Source organism: Pan paniscus, chromosome 5, assembly GCF_029289425.2.
Source record: "Pan paniscus chromosome 5, NHGRI_mPanPan1-v2.0_pri, whole genome shotgun sequence".
NCBI lineage: Eukaryota > Metazoa > Chordata > Mammalia > Primates > Hominidae > Pan > Pan paniscus.
Window position 1 is genome coordinate 180,802,823 of NC_073254.2, and position 23,484 is coordinate 180,826,306.

The 23,484-nt window shown below is 44.5% G+C and overlaps 2 protein-coding genes across 2 annotated transcripts; both read right to left on the reverse strand.

Moving 5' to 3' along the window:
* Positions 1 to 16,018: 16,018 nt before the first annotated feature.
* LOC134730534 (apolipoprotein(a)-like) lies at positions 16,019 to 16,664 on the reverse strand. The gene has a single exon (XM_063605061.1). It carries the CDS (start codon positions 16,385 to 16,387, stop codon positions 16,106 to 16,108), a length of 282 nt encoding a protein of 93 aa, XP_063461131.1. The 5' UTR covers positions 16,388 to 16,664; the 3' UTR covers positions 16,019 to 16,105.
* A 4,915-nt stretch (positions 16,665 to 21,579) lies between these two features.
* Positions 21,580 to 22,225, reverse strand: LOC134730535 (apolipoprotein(a)-like). The gene has a single exon (XM_063605062.1). It carries the CDS (start codon positions 21,946 to 21,948, stop codon positions 21,667 to 21,669), a length of 282 nt encoding a protein of 93 aa, XP_063461132.1. The 5' UTR covers positions 21,949 to 22,225; the 3' UTR covers positions 21,580 to 21,666.
* Positions 22,226 to 23,484: the final 1,259 nt, after the last annotated feature.

The window sequence follows — 23,484 nt, forward strand, 5'->3', positions numbered from 1 at the left end:
ACGTGGCCAAAAAACGATCCGAGTATTCTCCTTCTGCCTTCCGCCCAATCCATCTCTCTGGAATAACTGGTATGGGTTTTGACGTCTCTATTGTGGAATTGTGTATTCACATACAAATGCATCTGTATCTGTCTAGTCTCCGTATCTCTCTCGGTAGGACTTCATATTCTAATGTGGGAGTTGCAACTAACATGTAGCTCTTCAGAAAAAACACGTCATCCAGGAGGATAACCGTTCCAGGTCAACCCTCACACTCTATGTACTCAACACGTAGTGAAAAGGCTCTACCTTTCCCATAGAAAAGCATTGTGCCAATAGTATTACTGTCTGTCAGGTTTAGTAGGTTTGTTTCTCCAAGACTTCTCAAAGCTGCCCTGGAAAACTTGCTCCCAGGCAGGATGCAGTATCTCTAGAATGGGTTCCTAGGCAGGTCCTTCTCTCCTGCTCTCAGTCTACCCTCTGCTGGCCGCAGCTACTCCGGGACTGAGGGAAAGGGGGATGAGTTGAAAGAACAGTGGGACCCATGGCATAAAGGAAGACGGCAGGGCGGACTAAGAGATCTGAAGAGGTCGGACAGCTACGGAGCAGCAGAGAAAAATGCATTAGGGGGCAAAGCAGGCGAGTAGTTTGGGCTGCGGGGATCTCGAAGCATTCGCTCTTCCTTATGCCTCCCAAGAACGTTGCTCCAACCTCTCAGTATCCTCAGTTTCATGACCTGTGGCTTCCTGAGAAAATGGGAAATGTATTATGGGCCATGGGGTTCCAACACTGTCTCTCTAGAGACTCTAGACTTGTGGCCTAGTCTCAACCCCAGACCCTCCATTCCAGGAAGCTGGTTCAATGAGCAACTGGATGTATAAAAGCCTGAGCTCTTGAAAGACTTCTAGTTCTTCCTTGGCTTCCCTCTTTTGAATGCATGGACTATTCTTATTATACCAAAAACCTCACAGTTCAAACCTTTGTGGTAGCTCTAGCATTCGCAATATCCCTTTGAACTCACACAGTACCCTTTTATAAATATGACACACCATCGTGCATGAGGTAAGAAACTTACAACGATACACTTCGAATTAACCCCTACATGATTTATGCTACCATTTCAAATTGTTACCTCTACATATGCTGAAGTTAAATATCTTGCTATCATTTTGTTTCAAGTAGTCAACTCATTTACAAAGATATGGAAATTTGATCAAGAAAATATTTTGCATTTACATCTATCTACATTTGCCAATTGCTGGATTCTTCATTACGTGGGCTGCAGAAAGTTCCTTTCTTGTTCAATTCTTCTTCTACCTAATTCCTTCGGGTCACCTCTCCTGTTACATAAGCCTGCTGATTTCCAATTCTTACACTTTCCGGTTTCTTTGTTTGGGGCAGTGCACAATATGCATTTATCCAACGTGGATGATCTTCAAGGCATTTTATTGCTGGATTCAGCATTCCCGGTTGATCTCTTTTTGTTCCTGATTATCATTTTAACAATATTCCCTGGTATCCGGCTTCCAGTGTTTCTGAGGTGAACACATTGGTAACTTGTATCACTGTACTTCTAGGAAGACACAGCTCTTTTTCCTCCAGTTTCTCATGACACGTTTCTTCTTATTATATCTTTGCCTTGTTACCTTCGAACTCCGATGTACAAAAGTACATCCTACAGGTTGTTGGTTTTTTTTTTTTTTTCGAAATTCCCTATATGATCACTTGAGTTTCACGATTCTGTGATTTTTTTTCATGTTCTTCGTAATTGAAAAGTTATCAGCCATCCTTGATTCTGGTATTTGTTTCTATTCCAAACTCCCTTGCTCTTTACTGTGACTTGCTTCCCACATGCAGGAAATCATTTCATGTTTTCCTACATGTCTGGGAGGCTCGCTTAATTTTGTATTTCACTATTTCTTCACGGGTGCGCGTGTGTGTGTGTGTGTGTGTAAGAACTTGTGAGTTTCTGCGTGTGTGTGTGAGTATGGGTGTGTTTTCAATGTGTGTGTGTGTGTGTGTGTGTGTGTGTGTGTGTGTGTGTAGCTCATTCTGTAGGTTCTGTAGAATTGTGTTTTGGGTAATGTTTTCCTCTGAAACGTCTAAATTGATCAGGCGGCCATACAGTAATTTTTTCCATTAAGATGCACTTTTTTTATACTACCTCTTTAATTTGATTTGGCTATTCTGTACTGTGAATTTCTCTCGATATGATATCTGCTTTCTTGCATGTTGTTTTTTTTTAATATTGGAAATCAGTTATCATACTGATATGTCAAATTTTCATGCAATTCTAATCATTTCTGTCATTTCTGAGCCTGTTTTTATTACCCGATTTATTTCCTGGTCATGGGTCACACGAAACGCTTTTCTACATGTAGTCAAATTTTAAATTTAGGACTCAATCTGGGGATACCGCATAGCTGAGGCAGTTGACTTTGTTGTTTACTTCCAAAGAGAGTTGAGATTTCCTCTCACAGGCAGTTCATTGATTGGAAACCGATTTGATGCTTGGACACTTGCTTTTCAGCTGTGCAAGGGGTTGTCTGCAGCTGACTTGATTCTAGTAGTATACTAATTGTACTTTTAAATTACGGCTGTTCTGGGGTCTCCGCTGAATTGGCAATGTGTTCCGTGAGGACTCTCCGGTCTAGCTGGGAAGAACTCCAGTATCCCAGAGTGCTATGTGATCTCTCTCTTCTTTATTGAGCTTCCTGTGCTCTTGCAGTTGCTGTTTCTCAGTAAATGTTCTTTGCCACACTTTCTCGTGGAACCGTTTTCTGTGCACAGGCAGCGTCATGTCAGGCCAACGACTGGAGGAGACTTCTATGCGTATTTGTAGAGCTCTTTTCCTCCACAAACCAGTTCTTATTTGTAGCAGACCTAGAAAATTTCAGCTACCACAGTCATCCCAAACTCCAATCCCTCTCCTCCATTCAGCAAGATGGCTACAGTCTGCTTGGGCTCCATCTCCTTGCTATTCAGTGCAGGAAGGGTATCCAGGAAGAAAGCCGAGGCACCTACGGAGTGGAGCTCATCATTGCCCCTCTCTCAATTCTCTAGGTCCTCTACCATCTGTTGTCCCACATGTAGAAACCATTTTTCCTTGTCTCTGGTAGTCGCTTGTGGCCAAAATATTGGCCATTGGGTGGTCAGACCCAGGCTTCTCTCCATCTACCCATCCCTTTTACTTTTCAGCATCCCTCTCTGTGCTGACTCTCATCTGCCTTCCTTCCTTGGGTCTTCTCTTGCTGGGAACCTGTATGCCTTCAGGCCACTGGTACTTAGGAACGAGTGTTTTTCTAACAATTGGAATATACGTAGATATAGAAACAGATCAATTCACCTGTCCATAAATAAGCACCTATTCTTTCCTCATGAACCCAGACAGAAAAGGCAAACGCAAGCTTCCCTTCAGGAAGTGGAAGTCAGAATAACGGAATTCCAACTGGAAAGTCTTCATTGACGTTTAGTTGGTGTTGTGGAAGGGTAATCTAAGTGTTTGGTCGTTTGTCATTCTGACTTTCTTCATAAGGTGATCTCCTCACCTCCAGATTTCCCTTCTGCGCAAGAAAACTAGGAGGAAGGAGAGGCAGCTTGACATTTCTCTTCTCTCAGACCCTTAGCTCCAAGGCAATCATCCTGAGACATTTTGCTACGCCATCTGCATCTGTCACAAGTTGAGTTCGGAGAACTCAGCTTGAAACACATCTCTTCTAACAGAAACTTCAGTTGGCCCTTTCTTCTCTTATGGTAAAGAACAAAGACATACGCATTTGGGTAGTATTCTGGGGTCCGACGATGCGAGTGTGGTGTCCTAGATGACCAAGCTTGGCAGGTTCTTCCTGTGACAGTGGTGGAGTATGTGCCTCGATAACTGTGTCCATTACCGTGGTAGCACTCCTGCACCCCAGGCCTTTGCTCAGTCGGTGCTGAAATGAAAACACAAGAAATCAAGCTGAGTATCTCTGAGCATAGAGAAACATGTGAAGCCATTTGTGACACAACCAGAAAGGAGTCTATGACAATGACGACCGCTCTCTTTTCCTTATCCATAGGCATATGGATGTGAGAAAACCAACCAACAAACAAACACCAAAGCAACAGATTCCTACCATTCTAGAACTGTAGTAAGTTCTTGGAAATATTTCACCTGACACCTTAGAGAAACACAACAGATCAGATTCCTCATCGGAAAGTGAGCTCACGAGGTAGCACCTTTCTAGGAAACTCTACTGAATCTTCATGCGAACGGCATGCATTTGGCAATGCGGGCTGCAGGTGGTAACCGGCTGTCGGGGGCACAGTTTGGCACAGACATGGAAATTTTGCATGTTTCCCTAGACCGTTGATCATGAAAGCCAAGGCCTTTGGCTTCCGGGCCATGGGGCAGAAAACGGTCCTATATATCTGACTGAACACAAAGACACTTTGCTCCTCAGGGATGTGTGCACGCCAAAAGCTTCTTCCCTTGGAGGAGAGAGGGAATCCTCTCGTGCCCTGCATCCTGAATTGCAGTAAAGTAGAAGTCTACTACTCTTTCTCTCTAGACCCCTCCCAGGTACAAGTGTCATCAGAAAGAGGTTTAAGAACACTGAGAAATCACTCCCTTCAAAGCCTAGGGCTGAAGAGCCTTAGAGCATTGGGAGCTCATGTACTGCTCCATAGACCCAGGGCCATATGGAATCAATGCAGCCCTGTTAGGTTTCTCGAGGGTGACAGGCTCCAGAGCCACATTTCTCAGAATCTGCGATGCTGAAGATTGCTCTGAATGCTGGCTACTTGAAGAAATCCCCGGAAAAGCTTACTGGCTTGGAAAGAGTGACACACCTGACAGCATGTTACAATAAAAATTTTGGCTGGGACACTGAGATAGCCCGTTTTACAACAAGGTGAATTTTGAAGTCGATCACCCTGGAGGGTTTGTGCCCATCCTAAAGACAAAGCCCACCCACGTTGCACCAGAAATCACTCGCTGGCTCCCCCAGGGAGTGCACGGAGGCTTCCTCCTACATGGTAGAACTCAGTCAACACTCGAGCATCCGTTTACCATTGAAGGCGGCTGCATCAGTGGGAATTTCCATGGCTTTTCCTCCCAGCATCGAAGCGTGTAGATGTCTGGCCACAGACTCCTTACCTTGTTCGGAAGGAGCCTCTAGGCTTGGAACCGGGGTAACAGTCGGAGGCGCGACGGCAGTCCCTTCTGCCTCTGAGCATTGTGTCAGGTTGCAGTACTCCCACCTGACACTGGGATCCGTCGTATAACAATAAGGGGCTGCCACAGGATCTGGATTCCTGCAGTAGTTCATGATCAAGCCACTGGAAATTCCAAAACGATACACGTCACAAGAGGTGGGACAACATGCAGGGGCACCCCACACCCTCTCCTTTGTGCTGCAACAAGCTCATTACCGGTGCCTTTCTAATATTCCCATTAAAAGTACCATATGATTGCCACCAGCAAAAATGGCTCTCAATCACTAATCCTCTCTGCACATTTCTCATACTTAATAGATTATTACTATTTTTTAAAATAAAAAATCTAAAGTAGCAAACGCTTCTTAGAAACACTGAGATAACACATACACGTGGCCAAAAAACGATCCGAGTATTCTCCTTCTGCCTTCCGCCCAATCCATCTCTCTGGAATAACTGGTATGGGTTTTGACGTCTCTATTGTGGAATTGTGTATTCACATACAAATGCATCTGTATCTGTCTAGTCTCCGTATCTCTCTCGGTAGGACTTCATATTCTAATGTGGGAGTTGCAACTAACATGTAGCTCTTCAGAAAAAACACGTCATCCAGGAGGATAACCGTTCCAGGTCAACCCTCACACTCTATGTACTCAACACGTAGTGAAAAGGCTCTACCTTTCCCATAGAAAAGCATTGTGCCAATAGTATTACTGTCTGTCAGGTTTAGTAGGTTTGTTTCTCCAAGACTTCTCAAAGCTGCCCTGGAAAACTTGCTCCCAGGCAGGATGCAGTATCTCTAGAATGGGTTCCTAGGCAGGTCCTTCTCTCCTGCTCTCAGTCTACCCTCTGCTGGCCGCAGCTACTCCGGGACTGAGGGAAAGGGGGATGAGTTGAAAGAACAGTGGGACCCATGGCATAAAGGAAGACGGCAGGGTGGACTAAGAGATCTGAAGAGGTCGGACAGCTACGGAGCAGCAGAGAAAAATGCATTAGGGGACAAAGCAGGCGAGTAGTTTGGGCTGCGGGGATCTTGAAGCATTCGCTCTTCCTTATGCCTCCCAAGAACGTTGCTCCAACCTCTCAGTATCCTCAGTTTCATGACCTGTGGCTTCCTGAGAAAATGGGAAATGTATTATGGGCCATGGGGTTCCAACACTGTCTCTCTAGAGACTCTAGACTTGTGGCCTAGTCTCAACCCCAGACCCTCCATTCCAGGAAGCTGGTTCAATGAGCAACTGGATGTATAAAAGCCTGAGCTCTTGAAAGACTTCTAGTTCTTCCTTGGCTTCCCTCTTTTGAATGCATGGACTATTCTTATTATACCAAAAACCTCACAGTTCAAACCTTTGTGGTAGCTCTAGCATTCGCAATATCCCTTTGAACTCACACAGTACCCTTTTATAAATATGACACACCATCGTGCATGAGGTAAGAAACTTACAACGATACACTTCGAATTAACCCCTACATGATTTATGCTACCATTTCAAATTGTTACCTCTACATATGCTGAAGTTAAATATCTTGCTATCATTTTGTTTCAAGTAGTCAACTCTCATTTACAAAGATATGGAAATTTGATCAAGAAAATATTTTGCATTTACATCTATCTACATTTGCCAATTGCTGGATTCTTCATTACGTGGGCTGCAGAAAGTTCCTTTCTTGTTCAATTCTTCTTCTACCTAATTCCTTCGGGTCACCTCTCCTGTTACATAAGCCTGCTGATTTCCAATTCTTACACTTTCCGGTTTCTTTGTTTGGGGCAGTGCACAATATGCATTTATCCAACATGGATGATCTTCAAGGCATTTTATTGCTGGATTCAGCATTCCCGGTTGATCTCTTTTTGTTCCTGATTATCATTTTAACAATATTCCCTGGTATCCGGCTTCCAGTGTTTCTGAGGTGAACACATTGGCAACTTGTATCACTGTACTTCTAGGAAGACACAGCTCTTTTTCCTCCAGTTTCTTGTGACACGTTTCTTCTTATGATATCTTTGCCTTGTTACCTTCGAACTCTGATGTACAAAAGTACATCCTACAGGTTGTTGGTTTTTTTTTTTTTTCGAAATTCCCTACATGATCACTTGAGTTTCACGATTCTGTGATTTTTTTTCATGTTCTTCGTAATTGAAAAGTTATCAGCCATCCTTGATTCTGGTATTTGTTTCTATTCCAAACTCCCTTGCTCTTTACTGTGACTTGCTTCCCACGTGCAGGAAATCATTTCATGTTTTCCTACATGTCTGGGAGGCTCGCTTAACTTTATATTTCACTATTTCTTCAGGGGTGCGCCTGTGTGTGTGTGTAAGAACTTGTGAGATTCTGCGTGTGTGTGTCAGTATGGGTGTGTTTTCAGTGTGTGTGTGTGTGTGTGTAGCTCATTCTGTAGGTTCTGTAGAATTGTGTTTTGGGTAATGTTTTCCTCTGAAACGTCTAAATTGATCAGGCGGCCATACAGTAATTTTTTCCATTAAGACGCACTTTTTTTATACTACCTCTTTAATTTGATTTGGCTATTCTGTACTGTGAATTTCTCTCGATATGATATCTGCTTTCTTGCATGTTGTTTTTTTTTAATATTGGAAATCAGTTATCATACTGATATGTCAAATTTTCATGCAATTCTAATCATTTCTGTCATTTCTGAGCCTGTTTTTATTACCCGATTTATTTCCTGGTCATGGGTCACACGAAACGCTTTTCTACATGTAGTCAAATTTTAAATTTAGGACTCAATCTGGGGATACCGCATAGCTGAGGCAGTTGACTTTGTTGTTTACTTCCAAAGAGAGTTGAGATTTCCTCTCACAGGCAGTTCATTGATTGGAAACCGATTTGATGCTTGGACACTTGCTTTTCAGCTGTGCAAGGGGTTGTCTGCAGCTGACTTGATTCTAGTAGTATACTAATTGTACTTTTAAATTACGGCTGTTCTGGGGTCTCCGCTGAATTGGCAATGTGTTCCGTGAGGACTCTCCGGTCTAGCTGGGAAGAACTCCAGTATCCCAGAGTGCTATGTGATCTCTCTCTTCTTTATTGAGCTTCCTGTGCTCTTGCAGTTGCTGTTTCTCAGTAAATGTTCTTTGCCACACTTTCTCGTGGAACCGTTTTCTGTGCACAGGCAGCGTCATGTCAGGCCAACGACTGGAGGAAACTTCTATGCGTATTTGTAGAGCTCTTTTCCTCCACAAACCAGTTCTTATTTGTAGCAGACCTAGAAAATTTCAGCTACCACAGTCATCCCAAACTCCAATCCCTCTCCTCCATTCAGCAAGATGGCTACAGTCTGCTTGGGCTCCATCTCCTTGCTATTCAGTGCAGGAAGGGTATCCAGGAAGAAAGCCAAGGCACCTACGGAGTGGAGCTCATCATTGCCCCTCTCTCAATTCTCTAGGTCCTCTACCATCTGTTGTCCCACATGTAGAAATCATTTTTCCATGTCTCTGGTAGTCGCTTGTGGCCAAAATATTGGCCATTGGGTGGTCAGACCCGGGCTTCTCTCCATCTACCCATCCCTTTTACTTTTCAGCATCCCTCTCTGTGCTGACTCTCATCTGCCTTCCTTCCTTGGGTCTTCTCTTGCTGGGAACCTGTATGCCTTCAGGCCACTGGTACTTAGGAACGAGTGTTTTTCTAACAATTGGAATATACGTAGATATAGAAACAGATCAATTCACCTGTCCATAAATAAGCACCTATTCTTTCCTCATGAACCCAGACAGAAAAGGCAAACGCAAGCTTCCCTTCAGGAAGTGGAAGTCAGAATAACGGAATTCCAACTGGAAAGTCTTCATTGACGTTTAGTTGGTGTTGTGGAAGGGTAATCTAAGTGTTTGGTCGTTTGTCATTCTGACTTTCTTCATAAGGTGATCTCCTCACCTCCAGATTTCCCTTCTGCGCAAGAAAACTAGGAGGAAGGAGAGGCAGCTTGACATTTCTCTTCTCTCAGACCCTTAGCTCCAAGGCAATCATCCTGAGACATTTTGCTACGCCATCTGCATCTGTCACAAGTTGAGTTCGGAGAACTCAGCTTGAAACACATCTCTTCTAACAGAAACTTCAGTTGGCCCTTTCTTCTCTTATGGTAAAGAACAAAGACATACGCATTTGGGTAGTATTCTGGGGTCCGACGATGCGAGTGTGGTGTCCTAGATGACCAAGCTTGGCAGGTTCTTCCTGTGACAGTGGTGGAGTATGTGCCTCGATAACTGTGTCCATTACCGTGGTAGCACTCCTGCACCCCAGGCCTTTGCTCAGTCGGTGCTGAAATGAAAACACAAGAAATCAAGCTGAGTATCTCTGAGCATAGAGAAACATGTGAAGCCATTTGTGACACAACCAGAAAGGAGTCTATGACAATGACGACCGCTCTCTTTTCCTTATCCATAGGCAGATGGATGTGAGAAAACCAACCAACAAACAAACACCAAAGCAACAGATTCCTACCATTCTAGAACTGTAGTAAGTTCTTGGAAATATTTCACCTGACACCTTAGAGAAACACAACAGATCAGATTCCTCATTGGAAAGTGAGCTCACGAGGTAGCACCTTTCTAGGAAACTCTACTGAATCTTCATGCGAACGGCATGCATTTGGCAATGCGGGCTGCAGGTGGTAACCGGCTGTCGGGGGCACAGTTTGGCACAGACATGGAAATTTTGCATGTTTCCCTAGACCGTTGATCATGAAAGCCAAGGCCTTTGGCTTCCGGGCCATGGGGCAGAAAACGGTCCTATATATCTGACTGAACACAAAGACACTTTGCTCCTCAGGGATGTGTGCACGCCAAAAGCTTCTTCCCTTGGAGGAGAGAGGGAATCCTCTCGTGCCCTGCATCCTGAATTGCAGTAAAGTAGAAGTCTACTACTCTTTCTCTCTAGACCCCTCCCAGGTACAAGTGTCATCAGAAAGAGGTTTAAGAACACTGAGAAATCACTCCCTTCAAAGCCTAGGGCTGAAGAGCCTTAGAGCATTGGGAGCTCATGTACTGCTCCATAGACCCAGGGCCATATGGAATCAATGCAGCCCTGTTAGGTTTCTCGAGGGTGACAGGCTCCAGAGCCACATTTCTCAGAATCTGCGATGCTGAAGATTGCTCTGAATGCTGGCTACTTGAAGAAATCCCCGGAAAAGCTTACTGGCTTGGAAAGAGTGACACACCTGACAGCATGTTACAATAAAAATTTTGGCTGGGACACTGAGATAGCCCGTTTTACAACAAGGTGAATTTTGAAGTCGATCACCCTGGAGGGTTTGTGCCCATCCTAAAGACAAAGCCCACCCACGTTGCACCAGAAATCACTCGCTGGCTCCCCCAGAGAGTGCACGGAGGCTTCCTCCTACATGGTAGAACTCAGTCAACACTCGAGCATCCGTTTACCATTGAAGGCGGCTGCATCAGTGGGAATTTCCATGGCTTTTCCTCCCAGCATCGAAGCGTGTAGATGTCTGGCCACAGACTCCTTACCTTGTTCGGAAGGAGCCTCTAGGCTTGGAACCGGGGTAACAGTCGGAGGCGCGACGGCAGTCCCTTCTGCCTCTGAGCATTGTGTCAGGTTGCAGTACTCCCACCTGACACTGGGATCCGTCGTATAACAATAAGGGGCTGCCACAGGATCTGGATTCCTGCAGTAGTTCATGATCAAGCCACTGGAAATTCCAAAACGATACACGTCACAAGAGGTGGGACAACATGCAGGGGCACCCCACACCCTCTCCTTTGTGCTGCAACAAGCTCATTACCGGTGCCTTTCTAATATTCCCATTAAAAGTACCATATGATTGCCACCAGCAAAAATGGCTCTCAATCACTAATCCTCTCTGCACATTTCTCATACTTAATAGATTATTACTATTTTTTAAAATAAAAAATCTAAAGTAGCAAACGCTTCTTAGAAACACTGAGATAACACATACACGTGGCCAAAAAACGATCCGAGTATTCTCCTTCTGCCTTCCGCCCAATCCATCTCTCTGGAATAACTGGTATGGGTTTTGACGTCTCTATTGTGGAATTGTGTATTCACATACAAATGCATCTGTATCTGTCTAGTCTCCGTATCTCTCTCGGTAGGACTTCATATTCTAATGTGGGAGTTGCAACTAACATGTAGCTCTTCAGAAAAAACACGTCATCCAGGAGGATAACCGTTCCAGGTCAACCCTCACACTCTATGTACTCAACACGTAGTGAAAAGGCTCTACCTTTCCCATAGAAAAGCATTGTGCCAATAGTATTACTGTCTGTCAGGTTTAGTAGGTTTGTTTCTCCAAGACTTCTCAAAGCTGCCCTGGAAAACTTGCTCCCAGGCAGGATGCAGTATCTCTAGAATGGGTTCCTAGGCAGGTCCTTCTCTCCTGCTCTCAGTCTACCCTCTGCTGGCCGCAGCTACTCCGGGACTGAGGGAAAGGGGGATGAGTTGAAAGAACAGTGGGACCCATGGCATAAAGGAAGACGGCAGGGTGGACTAAGAGATCTGAAGAGGTCGGACAGCTACGGAGCAGCAGAGAAAAATGCATTAGGGGGCAAAGCAGGCGAGTAGTTTGGGCTGCGGGGATCTTGAAGCATTCGCTCTTCCTTATGCCTCCCAAGAACGTTGCTCCAACCTCTCAGTATCCTCAGTTTCATGACCTGTGGCTTCCTGAGAAAATGGGAAATGTATTATGGGCCATGGGGTTCCAACACTGTCTCTCTAGAGACTCTAGACTTGTGGCCTAGTCTCAACCCCAGACCCTCCATTCCAGGAAGCTGGTTCAATGAGCAACTGGATGTATAAAAGCCTGAGCTCTTGAAAGACTTCTAGTTCTTCCTTGGCTTCCCTCTTTTGAATGCATGGACTATTCTTATTATACCAAAAACCTCACAGTTCAAACCTTTGTGGTAGCTCTAGCATTCGCAATATCCCTTTGAACTCACACAGTACCCTTTTATAAATATGACACACCATCGTGCATGAGGTAAGAAACTTACAACGATACACTTCGAATTAACCCCTACATGATTTATGCTACCATTTCAAATTGTTACCTCTACATATGCTGAAGTTAAATATCTTGCTATCATTTTGTTTCAAGTAGTCAACTCTCATTTACAAAGATATGGAAATTTGATCAAGAAAATATTTTGCATTTACATCTATCTACATTTGCCAATTGCTGGATTCTTCATTACGTGGGCTGCAGAAAGTTCCTTTCTTGTTCAATTCTTCTTCTACCTAATTCCTTCGGGTCACCTCTCCTGTTACATAAGCCTGCTGATTTCCAATTCTTACACTTTCCGGTTTCTTTGTTTGGGGCAGTGCACAATATGCATTTATCCAACATGGATGATCTTCAAGGCATTTTATTGCTGGATTCAGCATTCCCGGTTGATCTCTTTTTGTTCCTGATTATCATTTTAACAATATTCCCTGGTATCCGGCTTCCAGTGTTTCTGAGGTGAACACATTGGTAACTTGTATCACTGTACTTCTAGGAAGACACAGCTCTTTTTCCTCCAGTTTCTCATGACACGTTTCTTCTTATTATATCTTTGCCTTGTTACCTTCGAACTCCGATGTACAAAAGTACATCCTACAGGTTGTTGTTTTTTTTTTTTTTCGAAATTCCCTATATGATCACTTGAGTTTCACGATTCTGTGATTTTTTTTCATGTTCTTCGTAATTGAAAAGTTATCAGCCATCCTTGATTCTGGTATTTGTTTCTATTCCAAACTCCCTTGCTCTTTACTGTGACTTGCTTCCCACATGCAGGAAATCATTTCATGTTTTCCTACATGTCTGGGAGGCTCGCTTAATTTTGTATTTCACTATTTCTTCACGGGTGCGCGTGTGTGTGTGTGTGTGTGTGTGTGTGTAAGAACTTGTGAGTTTCTGCGTGTGTGTGTGAGTATGGGTGTGTTTTCAATGTGTGTGTGTGTGTGTGTGTGTGTGTGTAGCTCATTCTGTAGGTTCTGTAGAATTGTGTTTTGGGTAATGTTTTCCTCTGAAACGTCTAAATTGATCAGGCGGCCATACAGTAATTTTTTCCATTAAGACGCACTTTTTTTATACTACCTCTTTAATTTGATTTGGCTATTCTGTACTGTGAATTTCTCTCGATATGATATCTGCTTTCTTGCGTGTTGTTTTTTTTAAATATTTGAAATCAGTTATCATACTGATATGTCAAATTTTCATGCAATTCTAATCATTTCTGTCATTTCTGAGCCTGTTTTTACTACCCGATTTACTTCCTGGTCATGGGTCACACGAAACGCTTTTCTACATGTAGTCAAATTTTAAATTTAGGACTCACTCTGGGGATACCGCATAGCTGAGGCCATTGACTTTGTTGTTTACTTCTAAAGAGAGTTGAGATTTCCTCTCACAGGCAGTTCATTGATTGGAAACCGATTTGATGCTGGGACACTTGCTTTTCAGCTGTGCAAGGGGTTGTCTGCAGCTGACTTGATTCTAGTAATATACTAATTGTACTTTTAAATTACGGCTGTTCTGGGGTCTCCGCTGAATTGGCAATGTGTTCCGTGAGGACTCTCCGGTCTAGCTGGGAAGAACTCCAGTATCCCAGAGTGCTATGTGATCTCTCTCTTCTTTATTGAGCTTCCTGTGCTCTTGTAGTTGCTGTTTCTCAGTAAATGTTCTTTGCCACACTTTCTCGTGGAACCGTTTTCTGTGCACAGGCAGCGTCATGTCAGGCCAACGACTGGAGGAGACTTCTATGCGTATTTGTAGAGCTCTTTTCCTCCACAAACCAGTTCTTATTTGTAGCAGACCTAGAAAATTTCAGCTACCACAGTCATCCCAAACTCCAATCCCTCTCCTCCATTCAGCAAGATGGCTACAGTCTGCTTGGGCTCCATCTCCTTGCTATTCAGTGCAGGAAGGGTATCCAGGAAGAAAGCCAAGGCACCTACGGAGTGGAGCTCATCATTGCCCCTCTCTCAATTCTCTAGGTCCTCTACCATCTGTTGTCCCACATGTAGAAACCATTTTTCCATGTCTCTGGTAGTCGCTTGTGGCCAAAATATTGGCCATTGGGTGGTCAGACCCGGGCTTCTCTCCATCTACCCATCCCTTTTACTTTTCAGCATCCCTCTCTGTGCTGACTCTCATCTGCCTTCCTTCCTTGGGTCTTCTCTTGCTGGGAACCTGTATGCCTTCAGGCCACTGGTACTTAGGAACGAGTGTTTTTCTAACAATTGGAATATACGTAGATATAGAAACAGATCAATTCACCTGTCCATAAATAAGCACCTATTCTTTCCTCATGAACCCAGACAGAAAAGGCAAACGCAAGCTTCCCTTCAGGAAGTGGAAGTCAGAATAACGGAATTCCAACTGGAAAGTCTTCATTGACGTTTAGTTGGTGTTGTGGAAGGGTAATCTAAGTGTTTGGTCGTTTGTCATTCTGACTTTCTTCATAAGGTGATCTCCTCACCTCCAGATTTCCCTTCTGCGCAAGGAAACTAGGAGGAAGGAGAGGCAGCTTGACATTTCTCTTCTCTCAGACCCTTAGCTCCAAGGCAATCATCCTGAGACATTTTGCTACGCCATCTGCATCTGTCACAAGTTGAGTTCGGAGAACTCAGCTTGAAACACATCTCTTCTAACAGAAACTTCAGTTGGCCCTTTCTTCTCTTATGGTAAAGAACAAAGACATACGCATTTGGGTAGTATTCTGGGGTCCGACGATGCGAGTGTGGTGTCCTAGATGACCAAGCTTGGCAGGTTCTTCCTGTGACAGTGGTGGAGTATGTGCCTCGATAACTGTGTCCATTACCGTGGTAGCACTCCTGCACCCCAGGCCTTTGCTCAGTCGGTGCTGAAATGAAAACACAAGAAATCAAGCTGAGCATCTCTGAGCATAGAGAAACATGTGAAGCCATTTGTGACACAACCAGAAAGGAGTCTATGACAATGACGACCGCTCTCTTTTCCTTATCCATAGGCAGATGGATGTGAGAAAACCAACCAACAAACAAACACCAAAGCAACAGATTCCTACCATTCTAGAACTGTAGTAAGTTCTTGGAAATATTTCACCTGACACCTTAGAGAAACACAACAGATCAGATTCCTCATTGGAAAGTGAGCTCACGAGGTAGCACCTTTCTAGGAAACTCTACTGAATCTTCATGCGAACGGCATGCATTTGGCAATGCGGGCTGCAGGTGGTAACCGGCTGTCGGGGGCACAGTTTGGCACAGACATGGAAATTTTGCATGTTTCCCTAGACCGTTGATCATGAAAGCCAAGGCCTTTGGCTTCCGGGCCATGGGGCAGAAAACGGTCCTATATATCTGACTGAACACAAAGACACTTTGCTCCTCAGGGATGTGTGCACGCCAAAAGCTTCTTCCCTTGGAGGAGAGAGGGAATCCTCTCGTGCCCTGCATCCTGAATTGCAGTAAAGTAGAAGTCTACTACTCTTTCTCTCTAGACCCCTCCCAGGTACAAGTGTCATCAGAAAGAGGTTTAAGAACACTGAGAAATCACTCCCTTCAAAGCCTAGGGCTGAAGAGCCTTAGAGCATTGGGAGCTCATGTACTGCTCCATAGACCCAGGGCCATATGGAATCAATGCAGCCCTGTTAGGTTTCTCGAGGGTGACAGGCTCCAGAGCCACATTTCTCAGAATCTGCGATGCTGAAGATTGCTCTGAATGCTGGCTACTTGAAGAAATCCCCGGAAAAGCTTACTGGCTTGGAAAGAGTGACACACCTGACAGCATGTTACAATAAAAATTTTGGCTGGGACACTGAGATAGCCCATTTTACAACAAGGTGAATTTTGAAGTCGATCACCCTGGAGGGTTTGTGCCCATCCTAAAGACAAAGCCCACCCACGTTGCACCAGAAATCACTCGCTGGCTCCCCCAGAGAGTGCACGGAGGCTTCCTCCTACATGGTAGAACTCAGTCAACACTCGAGCATCCGTTTACCATTGAAGGCGGCTGCATCAGTGGGAATTTCCATGGCTTTTCCTCCCAGCATCGAAGCGTGTAGATGTCTGGCCACAGACTCCTTACCTTGTTCGGAAGGAGCCTCTAGGCTTGGAACCGGGGTAACAGTCGGAGGCGCGACGGCAGTCCCTTCTGCCTCTGAGCATTGTGTCAGGTTGCAGTACTCCCACCTGACACTGGGATCCGTCGTATAACAATAAGGGGCTGCCACAGGATCTGGATTCCTGCAGTAGTTCATGATCAAGCCACTGGAAATTCCAAAACGATACACGTCACAAGAGGTGGGACAACATGCAGGGGCACCCCACACCCTCTCCTTTGTGCTGCAACAAGCTCATTACCGGTGCCTTTCTAATATTCCCATTAAAAGTACCATATGATTGCCACCAGCAAAAATGGCTCTCAATCACTAATCCTCTCTGCACATTTCTCATACTTAATAGATTATTACTATTTTTTAAAATAAAAAATCTAAAGTAGCAAACGCTTCTTAGAAACACTGAGATAACACATACACGTGGCCAAAAAACGATCCGAGTATTCTCCTTCTGCCTTCCGCCCAATCCATCTCTCTGGAATAACTGGTATGGGTTTTGACGTCTCTATTGTGGAATTGTGTATTCACATACAAATGCATCTGTATCTGTCTAGTCTCCGTATCTCTCTCGGTAGGACTTCATATTCTAATGTGGGAGTTGCAACTAACATGTAGCTCTTCAGAAAAAACACGTCATCCAGGAGGATAACCGTTCCAGGTCAACCCTCACACTCTATGTACTCAACACGTAGTGAAAAGGCTCTACCTTTCCCATAGAAAAGCATTGTGCCAATAGTATTACTGTCTGTCAGGTTTAGTAGGTTTGTTTCTCCAAGACTTCTCAAAGCTGCCCTGGAAAACTTGCTCCCAGGCAGGATGCAGTATCTCTAGAATGGGTTCCTAGGCAGGTCCTTCTCTCCTGCTCTCAGTCTACCCTCTGCTGGCCGCAGCTACTCCGGGACTGAGGGAAAGGGGGATGAGTTGAAAGAACAGTGGGACCCATGGCATAAAGGAAGACGGCAGGGCGGACTAAGAGATCTGAAGAGGTCGGACAGCTACGGAGCAGCAGAGAAAAATGCATTAGGGGGCAAAGCAGGCGAGTAGTTTGGGCTGCGGGGATCTCGAAGCATTCGCTCTTCCTTATGCCTCCCAAGAACGTTGCTCCAACCTCTCAGTATCCTCAGTTTCATGACCTGTGGCTTCCTGAGAAAATGGGAAATGTATTATGGGCCATGGGGTTCCAACACTGTCTCTCTAGAGACTCTAGACTTGTGGCCTAGTCTCAACCCCAGACCCTCCATTCCAGGAAGCTGGTTCAATGAGCAACTGGATGTATAAAAGCCTGAGCTCTTGAAAGACTTCTAGTTCTTCCTTGGCTTCCCTCTTTTGAATGCATGGACTATTCTTATTATACCAAAAACCTCACAGTTCAAACCTTTGTGGTAGCTCTAGCATTCGCAATATCCCTTTGAACTCACACAGTACCCTTTTATAAATATGACACACCATCGTGCATGAGGTAAGAAACTTACAACGATACACTTCGAATTAACCCCTACATGATTTATGCTACCATTTCAAATTGTTACCTCTACATATGCTGAAGTTAAATATCTTGCTATCATTTTGTTTCAAGTAGTCAACTCTCATTTACAAAGATATGGAAATTTGATCAAGAAAATATTTTGCATTTACATCTATCTACATTTGCCAATTGCTGGATTCTTCATTACGTGGGCTGCAGAAAGTTCCTTTCTTGTTCAATTCTTCTTCTACCTAATTCCTTCGGGTCACCTCTCCTGTTACATAAGCCTGCTGATTTCCAATTCTTACACTTTCCGGTTTCTTTGTTTGGGGCAGTGCACAATATGCATTTATCCAACATGGATGATCTTCAAGGCATTTTATTGCTGGATTCAGCATTCCCGGTTGATCTCTTTTTGTTCCTGATTATCATTTTAACAATATTCCCTGGTATCCGGCTTCCAGTGTTTCTGAGGTGAACACATTGGTAACTTGTATCACTGTACTTCTAGGAAGACACAGCTCTTTTTCCTCCAGTTTCTCATGACACGTTTCTTCTTATTATATCTTTGCCTTGTTACCTTCGAACTCCGATGTACAAAAGTACATCCTACAGGTTGTTGTTTTTTTTTTTTTTCGAAATTCCCTATATGATCACTTGAGTTTCACGATTCTGTGATTTTTTTTCATGTTCTTCGTAATTGAAAAGTTATCAGCCATCCTTGATTCTGGTATTTGTTTCTATTCCAAACTCCCTTGCTCTTTACTGTGACTTGCTTCCCACATGCAGGAAATCATTTCATGTTTTCCTACATGTCTGGGAGGCTCGCTTAATTTTGTATTTCACTATTTCTTCACGGGTGCGCGTGTGTGTGTGTGTGTGTGTGTAAGAACTTGTGAGTTTCTGCGTGTGTGTGTGAGTATGGGTGTGTTTTCAATGTGTGTGTGTGTGTGTGTGTGTGTGTGTGTGTGTAGCTCATTCTGTAGGTTCTGTAGAATTGTGTTTTGGGTAATGTTTTCCTCTGAAACGTCTAAATTGATCAGGCGGCCATACAGTAATTTTTTCCATTAAGACGCACTTTTTTTATACTACCTCTTTAATTTGATTTGGCTATTCTGTACTGTGAATTTCTCTCGATATGATATCTGCTTTCTTGCGTGTTGTTTTTTTTAAATATTTGAAATCAGTTATCATACTGATATGTCAAATTTTCATGCAATTCTAATCATTTCTGTCATTTCTGAGCCTGTTTTTACTACCCGATTTACTTCCTGGTCATGGGTCACACGAAACGCTTTTCTACATGTAGTCAAATTTTAAATTTAGGACTCACTCTGGGGATACCGCATAGCTGAGGCCATTGACTTTGTTGTTTACTTCTAAAGAGAGTTGAGATTTCCTCTCACAGGCAGTTCATTGATTGGAAACCGATTTGATGCTGGGACACTTGCTTTTCAGCTGTGCAAGGGGTTGTCTGCAGCTGACTTGATTCTAGTAATATACTAATTGTACTTTTAAATTACGGCTGTTCTGGGGTCTCCGCTGAATTGGCAATGTGTTCCGTGAGGACTCTCCGGTCTAGCTGGGAAGAACTCCAGTATCCCAGAGTGCTATGTGATCTCTCTCTTCTTTATTGAGCTTCCTGTGCTCTTGTAGTTGCTGTTTCTCAGTAAATGTTCTTTGCCACACTTTCTCGTGGAACCGTTTTCTGTGCACAGGCAGCGTCATGTCAGGCCAACGACTGGAGGAGACTTCTATGCGTATTTGTAGAGCTCTTTTCCTCCACAAACCAGTTCTTATTTGTAGCAGACCTAGAAAATTTCAGCTACCACAGTCATCCCAAACTCCAATCCCTCTCCTCCATTCAGCAAGATGGCTACAGTCTGCTTGGGCTCCATCTCCTTGCTATTCAGTGCAGGAAGGGTATCCAGGAAGAAAGCCAAGGCACCTACGGAGTGGAGCTCATCATTGCCCCTCTCTCAATTCTCTAGGTCCTCTACCATCTGTTGTCCCACATGTAGAAACCATTTTTCCATGTCTCTGGTAGTCGCTTGTGGCCAAAATATTGGCCATTGGGTGGTCAGACCCGGGCTTCTCTCCATCTACCCATCCCTTTTACTTTTCAGCATCCCTCTCTGTGCTGACTCTCATCTGCCTTCCTTCCTTGGGTCTTCTCTTGCTGGGAACCTGTATGCCTTCAGGCCACTGGTACTTAGGAACGAGTGTTTTTCTAACAATTGGAATATACGTAGATATAGAAACAGATCAATTCACCTGTCCATAAATAAGCACCTATTCTTTCCTCATGAACCCAGACAGAAAAGGCAAACGCAAGCTTCCCTTCAGGAAGTGGAAGTCAGAATAACGGAATTCCAACTGGAAAGTCTTCATTGACGTTTAGTTGGTGTTGTGGAAGGGTAATCTAAGTGTTTGGTCGTTTGTCATTCTGACTTTCTTCATAAGGTGATCTCCTCACCTCCAGATTTCCCTTCTGCGCAAGGAAACTAGGAGGAAGGAGAGGCAGCTTGACATTTCTCTTCTCTCAGACCCTTAGCTCCAAGGCAATCATCCTGAGACATTTTGCTACGCCATCTGCATCTGTCACAAGTTGAGTTCGGAGAACTCAGCTTGAAACACATCTCTTCTAACAGAAACTTCAGTTGGCCCTTTCTTCTCTTATGGTAAAGAACAAAGACATACGCATTTGGGTAGTATTCTGGGGTCCGACGATGCGAGTGTGGTGTCCTAGATGACCAAGCTTGGCAGGTTCTTCCTGTGACAGTGGTGGAGTATGTGCCTCGATAACTGTGTCCATTACCGTGGTAGCACTCCTGCACCCCAGGCCTTTGCTCAGTCGGTGCTGAAATGAAAACACAAGAAATCAAGCTGAGCATCTCTGAGCATAGAGAAACATGTGAAGCCATTTGTGACACAACCAGAAAGGAGTCTATGACAATGACGACCGCTCTCTTTTCCTTATCCATAGGCAGATGGATGTGAGAAAACCAACCAACAAACAAACACCAAAGCAACAGATTCCTACCATTCTAGAACTGTAGTAAGTTCTTGGAAATATTTCACCTGACACCTTAGAGAAACACAACAGATCAGATTCCTCATTGGAAAGTGAGCTCACGAGGTAGCACCTTTCTAGGAAACTCTACTGAATCTTCATGCGAACGGCATGCATTTGGCAATGCGGGCTGCAGGTGGTAACCGGCTGTCGGGGGCACAGTTTGGCACAGACATGGAAATTTTGCATGTTTCCCTAGACCGTTGATCATGAAAGCCAAGGCCTTTGGCTTCCGGGCCATGGGGCAGAAAACGGTCCTATATATCTGACTGAACACAAAGACACTTTGCTCCTCAGGGATGTGTGCACGCCAAAAGCTTCTTCCCTTGGAGGAGAGAGGGAATCCTCTCGTGCCCTGCATCCTGAATTGCAGTAAAGTAGAAGTCTACTACTCTTTCTCTCTAGACCCCTCCCAGGTACAAGTGTCATCAGAAAGAGGTTTAAGAACACTGAGAAATCACTCCCTTCAAAGCCTAGGGCTGAAGAGCCTTAGAGCATTGGGAGCTCATGTACTGCTCCATAGACCCAGGGCCATATGGAATCAATGCAGCCCTGTTAGGTTTCTCGAGGGTGACAGGCTCCAGAGCCACATTTCTCAGAATCTGCGATGCTGAAGATTGCTCTGAATGCTGGCTACTTGAAGAAATCCCCGGAAAAGCTTACTGGCTTGGAAAGAGTGACACACCTGACAGCATGTTACAATAAAAATTTTGGCTGGGACACTGAGATAGCCCATTTTACAACAAGGTGAATTTTGAAGTCGATCACCCTGGAGGGTTTGTGCCCATCCTAAAGACAAAGCCCACCCACGTTGCACCAGAAATCACTCGCTGGCTCCCCCAGAGAGTGCACGGAGGCTTCCTCCTACATGGTAGAACTCAGTCAACACTCGAGCATCCGTTTACCATTGAAGGCGGCTGCATCAGTGGGAATTTCCATGGCTTTTCCTCCCAGCATCGAAGCGTGTAGATGTCTGGCCACAGACTCCTTACCTTGTTCGGAAGGAGCCTCTAGGCTTGGAACCGGGGTAACAGTCGGAGGCGCGACGGCAGTCCCTTCTGCCTCTGAGCATTGTGTCAGGTTGCAGTACTCCCACCTGACACTGGGATCCGTCGTATAACAATAAGGGGCTGCCACAGGATCTGGATTCCTGCAGTAGTTCATGATCAAGCCACTGGAAATTCCAAAACGATACACGTCACAAGAGGTGGGACAACATGCAGGGGCACCCCACACCCTCTCCTTTGTGCTGCAACAAGCTCATTACCGGTGCCTTTCTAATATTCCCATTAAAAGTACCATATGATTGCCACCAGCAAAAATGGCTCTCAATCACTAATCCTCTCTGCACATTTCTCATACTTAATAGATTATTACTATTTTTTAAAATAAAAAATCTAAAGTAGCAAACGCTTCTTAGAAACACTGAGATAACACATACACGTGGCCAAAAAACGATCCGAGTATTCTCCTTCTGCCTTCCGCCCAATCCATCTCTCTGGAATAACTGGTATGGGTTTTGACGTCTCTATTGTGGAATTGTGTATTCACATACAAATGCATCTGTATCTGTCTAGTCTCCGTATCTCTCTCGGTAGGACTTCATATTCTAATGTGGGAGTTGCAACTAACATGTAGCTCTTCAGAAAAAACACGTCATCCAGGAGGATAACCGTTCCAGGTCAACCCTCACACTCTATGTACTCAACACGTAGTGAAAAGGCTCTACCTTTCCCATAGAAAAGCATTGTGCCAATAGTATTACTGTCTGTCAGGTTTAGTAGGTTTGTTTCTCCAAGACTTCTCAAAGCTGCCCTGGAAAACTTGCTCCCAGGCAGGATGCAGTATCTCTAGAATGGGTTCCTAGGCAGGTCCTTCTCTCCTGCTCTCAGTCTACCCTCTGCTGGCCGCAGCTACTCCGGGACTGAGGGAAAGGGGGATGAGTTGAAAGAACAGTGGGACCCATGGCATAAAGGAAGACGGCAGGGCGGACTAAGAGATCTGAAGAGGTCGGACAGCTACGGAGCAGCAGAGAAAAATGCATTAGGGGGCAAAGCAGGCGAGTAGTTTGGGCTGCGGGGATCTCGAAGCATTCGCTCTTCCTTATGCCTCCCAAGAACGTTGCTCCAACCTCTCAGTATCCTCAGTTTCATGACCTGTGGCTTCCTGAGAAAATGGGAAATGTATTATGGGCCATGGGGTTCCAACACTGTCTCTCTAGAGACTCTAGACTTGTGGCCTAGTCTCAACCCCAGACCCTCCATTCCAGGAAGCTGGTTCAATGAGCAACTGGATGTATAAAAGCCTGAGCTCTTGAAAGACTTCTAGTTCTTCCTTGGCTTCCCTCTTTTGAATGCATGGACTATTCTTATTATACCAAAAACCTCACAGTTCAAACCTTTGTGGTAGCTCTAGCATTCGCAATATCCCTTTGAACTCACACAGTACCCTTTTATAAATATGACACACCATCGTGCATGAGGTAAGAAACTTACAACGATACACTTCGAATTAACCCCTACATGATTTATGCTACCATTTCAAATTGTTACCTCTACATATGCTGAAGTTAAATATCTTGCTATCATTTTGTTTCAAGTAGTCAACTCTCATTTACAAAGATATGGAAATTTGATCAAGAAAATATTTTGCATTTACATCTATCTACATTTGCCAATTGCTGGATTCTTCATTACGTGG